General features: G+C 39.4%; 1 protein-coding gene across 1 annotated transcript in view; it reads right to left on the bottom strand.

Annotated features, from left to right (window-relative positions):
• si:dkey-106n21.1 (solute carrier family 23 member 2) overlaps positions 1 to 17,473 on the bottom strand; it is a 119,710-nt gene that overhangs the window by 59,633 nt on the left and 42,604 nt on the right. The window contains exons 3-6 of the mRNA XM_041796050.1: positions 16,232 to 16,389; positions 10,052 to 10,235; positions 7,615 to 7,796; positions 429 to 546 (exon numbers count right to left, since the gene is read on the bottom strand). Of these exons, the coding sequence (XP_041651984.1) occupies positions 429 to 546; positions 7,615 to 7,796; positions 10,052 to 10,235; positions 16,232 to 16,389 (642 nt within the window). The remainder of the gene's footprint in view (positions 1 to 428; positions 547 to 7,614; positions 7,797 to 10,051; positions 10,236 to 16,231; positions 16,390 to 17,473) is intronic.

Here is a 17,473-nt window from a genome sequence, read left to right as displayed (position 1 = left end):
TAGAATTCTGACTTTATCTCAGAATTCTGGCTTTTTCTCAGAATTCTAACATGTAATTCACATGTCAAAAAAAAAAAAAAAAAAACATTTGCGTCTCAATTTTTTTGCCAGTGGCCCTTATCCTCTTCTGTACACATCAGCTGCAATATGCACTGACAGTTTTTGATACAAAACAAAGAGGCATAGATAAACATCAAGATCCACACTGTATCTCCTGTTATAAAGTGATATTTTTTAGCCCACAGTAGTAGTCTGAGGAGAGCATGTTGGCTCGAAACATCCTTCTTTCCTTCAGCAGAAGCTCTCCAGTTTGCATCTGCATGTTTTGTTAGTTTTGATGCAAAGAAAGAAGGCATGATGGGTCACAGTGTGCAAAATAGAACATGTATGATGTGAGATGTTTGAGTTGCATAATGTTGAAAACTTACTGAGAAGAGCTTGAAGAGCGGATACTGGAAAACCTTCCACTTCTTATCCTTGTAAGCAATCATTGGAACATTGACTTTGCTGAGATACTGAGAGAACAGGAGGATCAGACAGACCGTGCTGTGGGAAAAAAACAGAAGACAGAGCGAAATGTGTCACTCACACTTGTTTCCCGGAGGCCTGGCCTTCGCTCTCAGCTACTCGTGTAATTGTGCTTAAGCATGGCATGTCCATACATCACAGTAAGCGGTAAGCCAGAGCAAGTTAAAACATGTCATTTTACACAGCCGACATGCCCACATGATACTAGTCATCATGAGAAGGATAATGGGTGAGTAACAGTGAAAGTGTGGCGAAAGAGGAACGTAAACTACCCTGTCTACTCCTTTGAATGGCATCTCTGGCTGTGCAGGAAACAGTCCATGCTGTGCATGCAGACTCTGCATGCTGTGCATGAGATATAGTTCAGGAGCAAGGTGACAGACATAATGCATGTTATTTAAGAGGGAAAGTCTGCAGCCTTTGGAGAAAAGAACTAGTTCCATCATCGGTTCTCTAATTTATTGCCTCTGGAAGAGTCTCAGCCTCTTAAAAAGTCTAGATGAAAATAAAGTTCTCAGCTAGAAAACTACCACCAGACAGTTAAATGCCTCAGTGAGGTATAAGATTGATGGACAGTAAAAGAGCAGAGGTAGATTTTAAAAAACAGCTTTGAGTGCTTGAGATTCTTTTTTATTTGGTGAATTGTTGATTAGCTGTGCTGGAGCGTATATCCCCTCACTAGCTGCAAATTTATTTATAATGGACATGTGTCTGGCTCAGTTTCCTGACAAAGAGGGGTAAAAAAGATCAATTACCTGAAATCCATTCATAATGGCACTCATAAAGCTTGCAATTCAAGTAAGATCAAATAATAATGTGGAGGGGCTTAAAATTCTGCATTTTAAGAAAATATCACGGTATGCAGATGGCACTGTTTTCTGATAAGAACAAATCATTCTTTTTAAAAGATATTTTTCTACTTTTTATGCTCTCATTCAAAGATGAGGACAGTGGATCAACTCAGAAACAGGTCTAGAGGGTTGAGGAGAGACTGGACTTTAACCCTAGGCCATTAGGTCATCTGCATCCCAGTCCAAGTCCAATTTTGAAAGCTCTCCTTGAAGACTGGGACCTTTGTTCTTTGACTGTCTACAATCAAACTTTACAAAATGTATAATTCCTAAAAAAAAGTTCTCTGGCATTACTGTATTTTGCCAATTATACCATTGGTGAATACTCGATTCTGACTGGCTCTGGAAATTCCATTGGTGTCAATTAACTTCTGATATACGGACACCTTTCGAACTTCTCAAGTAGTCCCGGTCAAAAAACTTTTCACTGTTCCAAATTAATGCGCAGCAGCCATTAGTCGTTACTCCGTTAGGAGTAACTGTAGCAACCTGAGACATTCACATTTTCTGAGCAGGGAGTACAGGCTGCCAGCCTAAGAAGCCTATAGACCGTCATCAACCGTCACTTTACTGACATAAATAAAATGACAGACTCTAGGTTTAAGACCTGTAACCTAAGACGGTCTTATCTTTTATATCCGACGTTGTTGACATAAACAGGAATATACAGTTGAAACCAGAAGTTTACATACACTATATAAAAAGGCACATAAACTTTTTTTTTTTCTCACCGTCTAACATTAAATCAGATTAGACTTTTCCTGTTTTTGGTCAATTAGGATTACCAAAATTATTTCTATTTGCTAAATGCCAGAATAATGAGAGAGATAATTTTTTAGACATTTTTTTTTATATTTTCTTGAGAGTCAGAAGTTTACATACATTTCATTAAAGTTTAATCTGATTTAATGTTAGACGGTGAGAAAAAAAAGTTAATGTGCCTTTTTATATAATGTATGTAAACTTCTGGTTTCAACTGTATGTGCTCTCAACTGTAATGAGAGGTTCTGTTCTGTGTTTACTTATGTAAATGAGCAGCGACGGTAACCAGTGATGTGCACTGGATATATGTGACAAAATGCACATGTGCTGTGTGTCTACTGATGTGTGTTAATAAAGTTTTCTGCCTCTCAGAGAGAGGGTGTGAGATCCAGTTAGACCAGAGCTGATGCCCTACTGTGTGATTATTCTTCTGTTGATAATTCGGTCTAGTACTGGATATGCACGTTAAAAAAGGCTGAGCAAACAGACGTACGTCTCCTCTCCAGGCTCACCTTAACACTGAGAGGTGAGTGTCACAAAAAACTCACTTCCCTTGTGTTCTAAATGCTGTAAACTGTTGTCAGAAGATTTAAATAACACAAATAAAAGAAAAGAAGCCATTATTTCTTTGCAGAGCCAAAGGAAACACTTCTGATAAACCGGCATGATAATATCTGATAAATATTGACATGTCTGACATAGAATCAGCATCTGCAGGGTGTGGATAGCTCTGTTCCACATCTGTGACCTCGTAGTGCTGAAGGAGGTATTATTCTGTGTATTCAAACAGCTGGTCTGCTAAAACTAAGCTTTTTATCAGATGATTGTTCATGTTAACTTACAGGTTTATACTCTGATCACATGACTCTCCATCTCACTCGTCTTCATGTCATTTCACTGATAAATCCGTTCAGAAAATGCGCTGAGCAGAATATTTTTTGTTCGGTTGTGACTTGGTATCTATGCCCTGCCTGTTTACTGGAGTAGTGAATAACGTTTACATTCCCTAAGAATGTTATGGGATTGGAATGGCTATTCCAGTTATTAGTCAAGCCCTCAGGTGATGCTTGGGGAAAAAAATTGTTGTTTTTGTAAAACTTTCTATTTTGATCACAAAAAGTATAAAATTATAAATTAGTAGTTTTATTAATTATTTTTGTTGGCAAGTTACCATGGTATAAGCGGGTTAATGCCCTTCCAGGTGTCCAGTTATCAGGGATTAATGGACTTCGCGAGGCACGTCAGACAGTTCACACCTCCGCGTCGTCCATTAATCCCTGATAATTGGACACTTCGTCTGGCATTAACCCTTACATAACTTGAACTGATAGATTGGTCAGCGTATTTGTGATGGTCAGGGTTGCCAGGTCTGTGTGAAAAAAAACAGCCCAATAGCTGATAAAAGCTACTCCAAAACCAGCCAAATGCTTAAATTCAACATAAGCCAGTGAAACCTCTGCCACACCACATATATTCCTTGCACGTGCGCAGGTGTCCTGCTTCTGTGCATGTGGCATGTATGTCTGTGATGCACAGTGGATCTTTGGTTGTGTGCCATGTTTTCCTGCTTCTCTGCTGGTTGGTTCAGTTGTATTTTTATTTTTTTATTATTTTGTATTAATTTTCATGCTTCCCACCACAGGGTACATAGCCTTTTTCTGAACAGTACAATAGCATAACATAACATAACATATCATAACAATATAACATAATCTACACTCTTCCATAGTGGCGTTGGAATGACATGAAACATTTATACATTTATACCCCAACACAAAAAAACACACAGTAAACAATTACAACATTTAAATTCATATACCACTCATGCATCTTAACCCCCTGGTTCAGTTTTGAGTGTAAATAATGTAGTTTATTCTGCTATGGATATTGAATAGTCATACACAAGAGATTTAAAGTGGGTCAGCTCAACCAACAGACAAAAAAATTCAGCTTGTGCCAGTGCGTAAAAAGTAGCCCAATCCAAAGGGAAAACCACAGACCTGGCAACCCTGGTGATAGGGATTCCAGAGGATCTGAAGGATCTATAAGCTTACAAAAGACGACACTGTTTTGCAAGATCTCTTTGGTAAATTCTCTTTTAGTATCACAGTTCACTTATCTTTTCTGTCACTGTTGGGTAGCATTACATTAAAAATATAGTTTGTTAGGTTACTGGGTTACACACTTAGAAAAGTAACACAGAAATGAAACCTGTTGGACTGCTGGGTCCTCTTATTGATTATTAAAATGTCATGTAGCTTGCAGTATGCCTACCTTTGCATGTCTGGACTCTCAGTCATTCTATAGCCTAGTTTATGGCCTATAATCTGTCACTCTGCAGCTTTATAACATTGTCAAAAATCTTGACAGCACTTTAATATGCTCACAATTTGACAATAAATTGGATAGAGGCATACGGTATCAGCAAAGGCTGTGTTTAATGCTGTATGCCTCACTGGAACAGCTGTACAGATGTTTTAAAAAGCAGAAGTAAGTGAAACATTTATAGATATTATTAAACACACTAGTCCTTTGGAGATATTATATAATGCCTATAAACATGAGAGAAACTTCAGACTTTTCAGTACCTTGGAAAGTGTTTTTTTTTTTTTTGTTGTTTTGTTTTGTTTTGTTTTGTTTTTTGAGATATAAAACAGCTGTAAACTCATAAGTTACAACCTTCTAGCTTCCAGAAAAATGCTTAATACTTTAATCAGGATGTCTTCTCTGTAATGTTACAGACATAAAGGCCCATTCATCTCATTCCTGAGGCCTCAACTGTAGATACAATTATGGCTGAATCAAAGTTTTCAGTATCATATAGCCTACGTTTTGGATGCTAACTATACATATATGCATTCTGTACAGGTTTGACTCGCTAACGTATGCTTTTAAATTGAAATCATGTTCGTCCTTGCAAATCTTGTGCTGATTGTTTATTCAAGTTGAAACGATGGCACTATAAACACACACACCAATAGTTCTTGTGCTGATTATACAGATTAGATTTTTATAAACAGACCTCTTCATTTTCACTTGCAGACTGGAAGCACAGCAGACCTGACGGGTTGAATTACAACCACAAGATGTGTGTCTGCGCTCCTGTAAGCAGCTGGATATTGTCTGCTGTGACTGATGCTGAGAAGAGGGCTGAGGGAGGGGCTTTGAGCTGAGAGGGATGCAACTGATTATCATCCAAATGTGGCACCAAGAACTGGATGTTCAGGACCTTTTAAAACCCACAAGAATCACTCTATGTAATGCTTTAGTCTGCATTATCTGGAGATGTCAGCAGTAAATGAAGATAGATTTTATGGTTTTAGATAAAGAAGTAAAGAGCAACAGTAAAAAGCCATGGCAGTAGAAGGATTAGGTGGCTTGGGAAAAAGGGCATGACTGCCATAATGAACAAATCCATCAAATCAGACAAATAAGTCAATAAAATAGAAGACAAGGATAAGATATTCCATGTTCAAAGTGATGGACTTAATTTTGAGATATACACACATTCTGAATTTGATGCCTTCAACATGTTCCAGGACAGAGGAAAGAAAGACTGGGAAGGTTGCAGAATCCTCAACAACCATTGTCTGCTGTCAGCCTGAGCAGGCATCTACAAAAGTAAGTTTTTCAAGTTCACATTTCAAATTGTTGTTGGGCATAATGGCTGTCAGGATTGTTAACAATGCAAAGTTGAAAATCCAGCATCTGGGATGATGTAGGGGTGGGTAACCTGCACATCTGTAAATGCACCATTAATACTGACAGCTACATACAACTATTAAAGCAATATTTGTTATATCATTCTGCACCTATTACGACGGCCTGGCTTCACAGTAAAAGAGTGTGGGTTCTAGACTGGCCTGTATGCAGTACAGGCCAGTTGAAATAGTATGGTGTATTGATAAGTGCATAATACAACTGTGGATACCTCCCAATGTTGAGCCATTTCTTCTGGAGATCTTGCAAATAATGACACTTTCAAAGCTGATGTAAGTGTCTAAAGTCCCAAGAACCATATAGAGTGTTGTTAATGATGTAACATGCTCCTAACTTTTTTGGGAACATGTTGCAGTCATCAGTTTCAGAATGTGTGTGTTTTTCCAACATTATAGTCTGCATATCCACATTTTACACAATGTCCTAACTTTTTTGGAGTTAAGGTTGTGCATTTATCTTTACTTGAGGATTACATGAGTCAAAGGCGTGAATCAAATGTAAAGGACAAATTTGAACAGGAATGTCCACGAGTTCTATCTTAAAAGGCAGAAGTGTCTGTCTCAGAAAAGACCTGAAGTTCAGCATCTGCTGAATTCCTCACAATCCTCTGGTCTTAAACCAAGGTAACATCTGTGAACGAATGTGGTCCAGTTCCATTATGATAAATGATGAAATAAGAATGTGTAGATATAGTCTGGCTTCAGAGTTCAGAGAGGCAGAAAAAAAAGTTGTCATAAACAAATAATAAAGGCCTACTGAAAGAATTGCATGTAAAATGTAAGCACAGATTTTTAAGTATATTATTCTGAAGCAATTATGACGAGTGTCTTGATTTGGAAATCTAATACAAAAAGATGTATTTTGTGATGTTGACTTCTGGATTCATTATTTAAATTAGTACTGCACTGTTACACCAGTGTGGTCCGAAGCCTTGGCTTGTAGGTAAAAAACAGCTTCAAAGTTCTTGTCCTATAAAATATAATGGTTAACACTGTTAAACAATAAGGGGTATGCAGGAGTGCATGTACAAAATGACTCATTGATTCTCACTGTGATTGCCATTATGTTGTGAACCACCAGGCCAAATTTTTAGACATGAGAAACAACTCTAAGAAGATCAAATTCAGCTTCAAAATCAGGAAAATTTAAGCAAAAATATCTGCTCTAGGATGGTGTGGGAGTGTCAGTTGGATGAGCTGAAGCCACGCCCACTCACTCTTCTCAAATTTAAAGAAATGCTACAACCTGATTGGGGGAATCATCTTTCTCTCATGCTGCTATGTTACAACCCTCTTTTTTAAGCCACCAATCACACAATAACAATCCCATGTATGCCATGACAGCCAGTTTAGAGCTAAAATTCTCAGTTTCATGTCCTCATCCTGTATTTAACTCTTCAGGTATTCCTTATGTCTCATTTTCTGAGTTATGTGAGGTTAAGTCTCTCTCCTGTTTATGAGACATGTTTGTTAAGTTTCTGCTGAAAACACTCCATTTCCTGGTGTTGCTCTTCAATACAAAAGTCTCAGTGATGATAAACATTAGAGGCTTTTAATGTGACGGACTTGGCAGGAAGAGAACGCGTCTATAATTGGATACTTTTCTAAACTTTAGCACTGCAACGCTACTGGACATGAGGGATGGAACTGTGGCTACTTGGAGAGACAACCACAGTCTGCTTCTTTTAATCACCTCTAAAATCATTGGTTAAAATGTACAGACTTTCTTTTTGTTTACATTGCATCATACTCACAGAGCAGCTATTCCCCAGTGACCTCCAGACTTCTTTCCTGCTTCAATAAACAACGACAAGCCAATGAGGTTGATGGTGGGAGCGATAGCCAAAGGGCCGATGTATTGCAGTACGAACCCCACCAGCCCAGAGAAGCCTAGGACAATCTGGAGCAGAGAGGAGACCATGATGGCCCCCTGGATCTGTGGATGACAAGGTGAGAGGTTTGAAGTCACACAGGTCAGGATTGGGTAATTAAACATTTTAATGACACATCTAGATTATCAAGTATTTTATGCCCTGTCATTATTGCAGTAATAGTGATTACAGCCTGGTTATGCTTCAGTGTTTTACTGAAGAAATACCACCGTGGCCTATGGATAAAAAGAGGAGCTGGGGTGGAGGAGGGCTCTAAAAAAGCAGCTTGCAGAGGGAACAGCAAAGCATAGCCAGGCCAGAGTAGTTTGAATATGGCAGCATTAGCCAATAGTGTGGTTACAGCTAATCAGCTGGCCGTCAGCTTGTGTGAGATCAGCTGATCTCAATTATTTGGAAGCACTTGAGTTTGCATTAAAATGAATTTAAGTTAACACAACAAAAGAAGTCCTTGTGTTTTTTTTTTTTTTATATTGGTTATTTATGAGCCATTATTCAAAGCAGTTCCTGTCTGCAGTGACACGGAGGGCCACATCACAGGCTCTCTGTCTTTCTTTCTCTCCATTTTGAGATAATGAGGCCGTCCCCTCCAGGATCTCAGTTAAAGGACGTGCAAAGTGTGGTGAAGCATGACGCAATGACAAACAGTCTGCCTACTGTGACAGCCATTGTGGGAAAACAATATGGCGGCTAATGCTAAGCTAGAGGCAGAAGAATCAAAGTGGACTAAAAACGGATAAAAAAGACATTCATGTCAGAGGTACTGGTGCAGATTTAATCTTTAAAGTCCCCAGAGAGTCTACAGCTCTCTGGGGAGACTTATGATTTAAAGGTTATTTCACCGTTTTTTAACCTGTGTCTCTTCTTGTCATGTACGACAACGTTGGTCTCAGAGGGTTAAGTCAAGTCGATTCATCAGTGTAATGATTTCACATACCATCACTTGCATTAACTTACTAATGCTATTGTGAAAATACTGCTCATAATTTGTTTACATGAGTTTCCACTTGGACAGGTACTTTGTGTAACATGGGCGTCGTGTACTGACATGTCTACAATCACCATGGTTTGTGTTATATAGTTATTTATGGAATTTAGCCTAGTCAGTAGGGGCGCAGGTGCAGCTAGTTAGCGGCTACGTCAACGGTTTTGTTTCTCTGATTGGCCTGTAAAGATGTGACAGGCAGAATGTTCACTCAATCACCCTCTAAATTCTTTTTCCAAAGGATCTACCCTTTCCCAAATGCTTTGTGTTGAAGGTTTTCCATCTGGTGTGTCAGGTTAATCGTTGGTCAGAAAAAACAGTTTACTGATGCCAAGGGTCAAACATTTTAAGGTGTATTAAAGCAAACAAGAAGAAGAAGCACTTGGGTGACATAACTTGTTTTCAGAAACTGTGACAGAAACCTGTTCAGTCATTTTAAACCTTAAATTTAGTTTTGAGTCATAAATTTGTCAAACTCTCTCACGTTTGAGTTAATGTGTTTGTGTAAGTGGTAAAAAAAATACTCTACACCAAGGCTGAAGCGCTGAAACACTTCATAAATCTCTCTAACTGGGAGTTGTGTAAAAGTGTAGTAACACAATGATAGCTCATCTCCAAAAGTCACTCTTCAAATTCACATTCACGTTTGATGTTAACATTGCCAGAGGGGAGAAGTCTGTTGCGCAAAACTCTGCTGACAAGGAAATATGAGGGTGGAAAACACTTGATACACAGAAGTTAAGTCAAATTCCAGTGAATTGCTGAATGAATTTTGATTCAATCATTCAAGGAACTCACAGGCTGACCCCAATGCAACAATCTAAAATCTTGAGTGCAATGAAAGAAATCCTAGGATTTCAACTTCCAGATTTCATCTGACATGTCTGCATTTTTACCACATTTTCAGACTGTTTTCATGCATTTATGTCGGCATTTATAAGTCTAGTATCCAATTTCTGTTCTTGTTCTTCCCTCTGTTGGAAAGAACTTGGACTTTGACTTTCCAGTGGTGTGAGCAACAACAACATAAAGGGACTCATCATCTGCAACAAGGAACCTGACAACTACAGCACCTGACAGCCAAGCCTGTCAGGCCTCAGACTCACAGGCCTCCCCCACACAAGGGGCCTCTACCTGTCATAGGAGCTTTGGAGAGAAGATTCAAGCACTCAGACAGGGATGATAAATGTAGAGACACTTCAAGGCTGACATGAGCACTAAGTTCCTTCTTTGAATGAACTCTATGATCATGTGCTTCTTGGTTTCATATGATGTGTAAGTGAACATGAATGCTTGACTCGTGGAAATGTGATTTACCTCACGCATTCGTGACATCCACACCTCATCAGAGTCGTCCATGTGCAGTGGGCTGCTGCCGTTCTGCAGCTGCATGGACAGCATCATGGATGCTTTTGGAGCCGGACACTGCCATTTGGGCAGAGCAAGAATGGCCAGGGTTGGAGTGATGAAACTGAAGGTCCCACCCTGGAGGACTGGTAACCTGCAAGTCAGTAAGGTCAAGAGGTCAGAGGTAAGATGTCAGTGGATATAATGAGACAGAAAAAAGCCTCCTCATTAAAATCTGTCCCTTATTTTAGGCCTGACTCAAGAGTTCAATAAGTCCTCTAGGGAGGTGAAATAATACACTTGTCCATTTGTTTTAGGTTAGCTAAAATATACCACAGTGAAGTATTGCATGGGCACTAGTGGTGGTCTAGTGGTTATGTCCCCTATGCACAGAGACTGTTCTTCTTGAGGAAGGCAGCCTGGGCTCAAATCCGACCTGTGGCTCCTTTCCTGTTTCACTTCAACTCTGGAAATTTTTGTTAAACTGTAAAATGTATTTTCCCCACTTTTACAAGCAAGGCAGTCTCCTCAGATTTAGATCAAGTCCCCACAGGGAGGTCCCTGACCTCTGTTTGGGAACCTTCACCCAAAGGACATATATTGAACTTACACTGCATTTCCTGCAAGGGAGTGCAATCAACATAAGCCCCCAAGAATCTTGTGCTCTTAAAAATGTCCTGACATCGTCCGGGAGGGGTTGGAAAGGTCCAACCTACTCACCTCACCTTTATGGGGAATTTTTATCAGCCAGCCCTTTAAGAAGTCAACATGAGGTCAGGGCAGGAGGGGGGCGGGGGGCGAATGTGAATGTGGCTGCTAATAGTCTGGCCAGGGCAGCCCTGGTGTGAGCAGAAACAGACATAATTAGTGGAAACTCCTCCTCTTTGACTTCTATGCAAACATTCCCCTTCATCTACAACAAATAGAGCCTCCCCAGTTATGGAAGTTTATCAATAGCTGCATTTCCATTACCCTTAGAAATGTGAAACTTCTAAATAGCGCAATAAAAAACTGGTAATGGAAACATCTCCATTTCGAAAAACCTCTCAAATAATACTTATAAGTTTTTACACTCTCATGAGAAGGTTTTTTTTCAACAGTAGAGAGAGGCCCTTGGGAAGCATGCAATGAAAAGTGTGATTTATGCATTTTTTCTTCGTAATTAGTGTCATTATTATACCAAAAGCAATTAAATGTCAGCAGACTGAAATTTGTATCAAATAGAGTGGAATAAGTTACTGGGGGGCCCCCTGCTCTTCCCTTAAAATTGTCCAGATGGTATAGTCCAGCACCACAAAAAAGTGCAAGTAATTTTAATTTAACCATAGTAAAAATAATTCTCATACTCTGAGAAATTATGGTTCAGAAATAAATTTACGTAGATATTTGTAGAAATGACAACATTTGTTGGTTGGCTAGCAGGTTAAGGGCACCCTGTGTAATATTGTTTCTGGGGGCCCAAAATCCCTAGCTACGCCCCTGAGTCAAAGATAAACAATAATGATTAGAAACTGATGAATGCATGAGTTTATATGGAAAGGAAGCCCAAATAAAAAGTATTAATAAATGAATTGTATCAGAAGGGGTGTGGTTTAATGAGTTTATACTTCTACTTCCAGCCATTAGCCTTCTAACAGATTATCATTTTGTTTCTATCCACCTGTTTGTATGTGTGTTTTATTTTGGGCCTTAAAAAATGTGAGTAGAGGTAAGAAAAAAAAGAATTCAATTCAAAAATAGCACCAAAAACCAAAAGTTTTTATGCTTAGAGGTTACAGATAAGTCAATACTGATACTCAGGCCAGGTATGGGAGCATAGACTGCTTCTGCATTTTATCCACTTGGTCTTTTGTGCGGGCCTGTGCCAGGCCCATGACCCTTCTTCCAGACATCCTCCCAGCTCCATTATCAACCCCACTCATAACATCTAATCAAGAGGAGGATGGTATCCTTGGAGCCAATCATATTAAAGTAGAAAAAATATACATGGACAAAATTGTTGGTACCCTTTTTTAGAGAAAGAAAAGCCCACAGTCAGTGCAGTAGCTAGAGATTTTGGGCCCCTGGAAAGAATATTACACAGAGCCCCCCTTAGCCAGCTAGCCACGCAACAAATGTTGCATCCTTTTGAAAAACATCTATGCATATTAATGTATTTTTGAACAATAAATTCCCCATTTATGAGCATAATTTTTACTGTGGTTAAATTTGTTGTACTTGCATTATTTTTCAGCGCTGGCCTACACCATATGGACATTTTTAAGGGAGGAGCAGGGGCCCCCCGGTACTGTATTTTAGTCTATTTGACACAAATTTCTACTGTGGGCCCGGGTAATCAGTACCCTTTTCCCACCTGTGCTATGCTCCTGCCCACAGTGGACACTCAAATAATTTTACTGAAAAATTAACTCATGAAAATCAGACGTTGCTTTTGAATTGTGGTTCAACAGAATCATTCAAAAAACAAACTAATGAAACTCTTGTTTCAATATTGCCTGTCCTTTTTAGTTAAGTGGGTTTTGTCTTGTCTTTAAGAGATGTCAGTCCAGTGATGACATCAGATGCCAGTCTCTTATCAGATGCAGAGTAAGCCACTGTGGATGAGCTCAATGAAGGGACAGTGGTGATAAAACGTTGAGAAGTTGTCTGAATCACGTGGAGCTATTTTCCCATCCCTCATGGATCATCTGCTGCTGGGCTGAGAAGCATGACGTGCGTGCGAGCAAGAGCTCACCTTTGCTTTTTTTTACAAGCCTGGGTGTCTTAAAATTGCCAGACATGATTGGCTGTGACTTCACACATTACAGCTGGGTAATTATCATTTCTTTAGAGTAGTAAGTAGTATTCAAATATCAAATTTCAATCAATTGAAGTGTAAGCAAGGACAGTCTATTACCACTCAATCATTTAGAGTGGGACAGTGAGTTGGACCATGCCCAAAAGGCCGACCATAACGCCACGTGCAGGGTGAGGGCTGCAAAGATGCACACTCATGAAGAGAAATGTTGCACACTGGTACTGGGAAAGCACTTGCAGCTATGTTATGTGTTCATGGCTGATTTGTGCTTGCAGCTCTGGTGCATTAAACTCATTTGTGCACACTTTGTCAGTACAGACTTCATAAACAGTCTGATAGCAACCAAACTGAAACGAAGAGGTTGTTTATTTTGAACTCCTTTAAAATCCAGTGTTTGACAACCAAAAAGGAAATCGTCCTTTATACCAGAGGCTAATGTGAACTGTGCATGAATGTATTCCCTCTTAGCTTCTGTTGTGTTGCAGTAAACACATCTCCATGCACCTTTGTCTGCGTGTCTGTGTTTTGATCCGTCCTTTCTGTTGTTCCACAAAGCCGGTGTTGAAAACCAGCCGCAGTGTTGAAAAGTGCAATGAAAATAAAGATTAACTTACTTATTATTCAATGTCAGAGGGTTTTCTGGGATCACATTTTTGTCCTTTTAAGCCGTTGCCAAACTGTGTAGGAGGGGAACTGAAACAAAAGCATTAGCTATTTGCTCAGGCTTAATGTTACGGCAGTGCTGAGGGGGCAGAAAGTATGTGAGCGGCTTTGTGCTGTACTGTGCGTGTGGGTGGGTGGCAGCTGCACTGAGGTGAAGCACAGAGATTGATGCATCACTTTCAGAAGGTTTTTCTATCAAAGCTTCAAACTGCTCCCAGGACTTCACATCTCCTTTATAAAAGGGAAGCAACAAAGAAAACAGAGTAGAATAGAGGCTTTGAAGGAAACCTTTTCAGTTTCTTACTCTGAAAGGTAAATCTTAGGTCTAACGTTAGTGTCTCGTAGAGCACAGCATAGGCTGACCCTCAATTTAACCCCGTATGATCAACCACAGGGATGTCTGCAAGCTGTAACTTCAGGCTGTTTGCTAAACAGAGGGTGAGGTAACTATGGTGAGTATATATACTCTATCACTGCAGTTGAACCTTAATATGAGACTTTCAGAGCAGAGTTATATACCCCACACTTTCTCAGACCCTCCTTTCTCCTTTATACTTTTTTTGTGAATCTTTGTGCCCCATTGCTCAACCAGCACAAATCATCTTATCATGAGGATGCACAAAACAACTTAACACCTAAAGCCGGTTTTGGACAAAAGAGATGAGATGGAACTTGCTGCAGATGGCTGCTCTGCAACATTCTGAAAGCCTGTCAGTTCACTCCGCTGCAACTGGGTGAGATGATGTATCATTTCCACATTCACTTATTTCAAAGTGATTAATTTTCAAGTCACTAAGCAATCAATCTGTCTCTCCAAGTAGGAGAGTCCTGCACATTGACCGTACTGCACAGTCTAACTCTTCTTACAATTTGACAGTTTACTCTTTTTGCAATTATTTATATTTTTCCTGCACCTTTAGCGTCATAATAATGCACAAAAGGTCAATTCCTGCATGAAGGTCTTTCATGAATAATTCTCTTCAAATAAGATGTTGAATTGCTGTTTTTCATCACCATCGTACATGGCAGTGCAGTTTGATGGTGCATATACTGTATCAATAAAAGTATTCACCCTCTTGATTGATTTTATAAATCAATCATGGTCAATACAACTTGGCTGTTTTGACAAAAAAAAAAAAAATTAAATTAAAATTAAAAAACGTCTTAATGGGTGCGCTGGTAGTCGAGTGGTTAGGGTGTGCACCATGTACGCAGGTGGCCCGGGTTCAAATCCGGCCTGTGGCACCATTTCCTGCATGTCTCTCCCCGCTCTCTTCCCTGTTTCTGAATCTATCCACTGTCCTCCTATCTCTAATAAAGGCATGAAAAAGCCCAAAAATAAATATATAAAAAAAGCAACTTCTTAATGTCAGGGTGAAAACAGATTTCTACAAAGTAATGTTGATTAAATAAAAATATGTAAGGTAATAACAAGACTTTGATCACCATCTTGTCTAAAATGAGCATAAACAGTTTGGATATAATAGGATAAAGTCCCATGGACTAGGTCACTAAAACGTGTAACCTGTCCATCAGTGGGCCTGGTTAGAGCAGGCCCATTCAATTAGTGGCCCAGAACTAACTCCCATGTGGCCCAGCCTGTGGTCATGGCAGAAATGCAGAGGGAAACCTGTTGCACAAGTTTTCTTAAATTCCCACAGTATTTTAGACCATGAATGCAACATGTAGCCTTGCAACAGTCTACCTACAATGCACCACGTTGTTTTGAAGAGTGGCTAGCAATGCTGACAGAAGTTGCCCCAAGGGAAGATGTAACCAAAATTATTATTTACAGAATTTCACTTCATTTTTTCATTCTATTTTATTTTTATTTAACTGAAAAAAAATATTTCTACTACCTCAGGTTATGTTCAAATACAGCTCTGTTGTTTTGTTTTATCTACTTTTAATGTGTTTTTCTCATTTTGCCACATTTAAAAGGGAGCCTATGAATAAAAAGTGCATATTTTTCATCAGATTGATCTGTATTGGTTCAAATTTGACATTACCAGCTGCTTATTGGGTGTCAAACATGTCTGGCTCGGCTACATTTCTTTATTTTAAAATTTGGCCCAGTTGAATTTGTAATTGAATAGCCCTGCTTTAGAGGATGGTCCCAAGAGACTTTTTTTTGTCAAGATCTGATACATATGTGCACTAATTTTCATGCATACAGCTCTTACCTGGTCCCCCCACTGACATTTGGGGAAGGAAACCACTAGAATACGTACAGTTTTACAGGGCACAGGTTTCTGGAAGGTTTGGAGAGTGTTTAGGCCAGTTGAAGTCATTACATCATTACAATTTGAAATATATTGTCTTCTAGACATTTGTCAAGTCAGCAGTCTTCCTCATGATTGTGGTTGTGTGAATGTGAGAGAATGAAGGCTCAGGAAACTTGAGCAAATTGGACTTTTCCACAATATTCTTATATTTTAAGCTTTTGATCTTATTTTGTTTCATGAGCAGTAAGCTGAAATCATCAAGATTTAAACCAAATAAAGTCTAGAAATGTTTCACTTTGTACGGTACGAATCTAGAATGAATGGAAATGTAATTTTCTGAAGGAAATCACTGGGAAAGAAGAACTTCACATGACATTCTAAGTTTTTTGAGATGCTGCTGTAGATCATTTGCATTTCCATCAGTGTCTCTGTTTGACCCCATCTGTGCTGTGCTGTGGTTGTTACCTGGTTCCAAACGTTGTCTGCAGTAGCGTACACAATCCAGACACAAAGAAGATGGTGGAGATGAGCTGACTTTTTGCAGCATTGTTGTCCTTTATGCAGAGGGGCTCGGCCAAGATCAGCGGGACGGCAATGATCCCACCAAAGGCAAGGATGTAATGCTGAGGACGAAGAAGAAAGTGGAGGGTTTTTTTTTTTAAAGAGGAAGAGGCAGGATTCCTGAAATCTCATTTTATTTGATCTACAACTTATTTTTCACACATATACAGTAAATTGAAAGGATTTCTGTGTTCACCACAGCCTGGGGTGTTCAAATTGAATGCAAAATCAGTGTTGTAAAACCCCATATAATACAAGAAAAAACAACATAAGACACTCAACCTCCTCTTTATGCGGATTTATTGTTTCAACAAGATTAGGAAGACTTCAAGCTTTGATGAAAAGTGAAGCTGCTACAAACTTTATCTTTGAAAATATCACTGAAAACTGAACTTGTGCTCTGAAAGAGCAGCGCAGCAAAGTGGCTGTAACTCCTGACTGACTCAGATTTAGAGATGCTTTACAGGGCAGCGACAGCATAGGTAAAAAGGAAATATGAGCCACAGCAAAGGTCTTAGGCTGGAATCAAACTGATTTTGTTTTTATGGGATGCAACATGATCCTAACAGTTACAGCTCTAAGCCTCGACCTGACAAACCTTGACAGTTTAACTTTTTCTACATAAAACATACTCCCTATTTTAAATCACTCAGAGAGAGAATTGTCAGGAGGAAGATCTGTGAAGGAGTCAAAGGTTAACAGAGATCGAACCTTGTGGTAGTAAAACCTTTAGACTCAGAATACCTCCTTTATTCATCACTCTGTATTCCTAATCTCTCTAAGGTCACTCAACGAAAAGATTTCAATCTCAGACTTAAACATGGTGATAAAAAGGATAAAGGTAAGAACTATCAGTGTAATGTGATCCTGCTCTGCTCTCACTGCTTAGCAAACAGACATGAACTCCACTAAGAGCAGGATTTGGGAAATGTTGGAGGTCTCTGAATTCTCTGGTACTGTGGGAAACTTGACCTATTTTTGCTGAGATGTTGTCTGGATGGATGCTATGTTGCTCTAAAACCTCTATACTTTCAGCATTGATAGTGCCTTTCCAGATTTGTAAGCTGCCCATGCCATAGGCACTAATGCAACCCCATACCATCAGAGATGCAGGCTTTTGATAACAAGCTGGATGGTGCTTATGGT

Source organism: Cheilinus undulatus, linkage group 9 (genome assembly GCF_018320785.1).
Source record: "Cheilinus undulatus linkage group 9, ASM1832078v1, whole genome shotgun sequence".
Classification (NCBI taxonomy): Eukaryota; Metazoa; Chordata; class Actinopteri; order Labriformes; family Labridae; genus Cheilinus; species Cheilinus undulatus.
The sequence above is the reverse complement of the archived record's forward strand: the minus strand, read 5'-3'. Positions and strand labels throughout refer to the sequence as shown.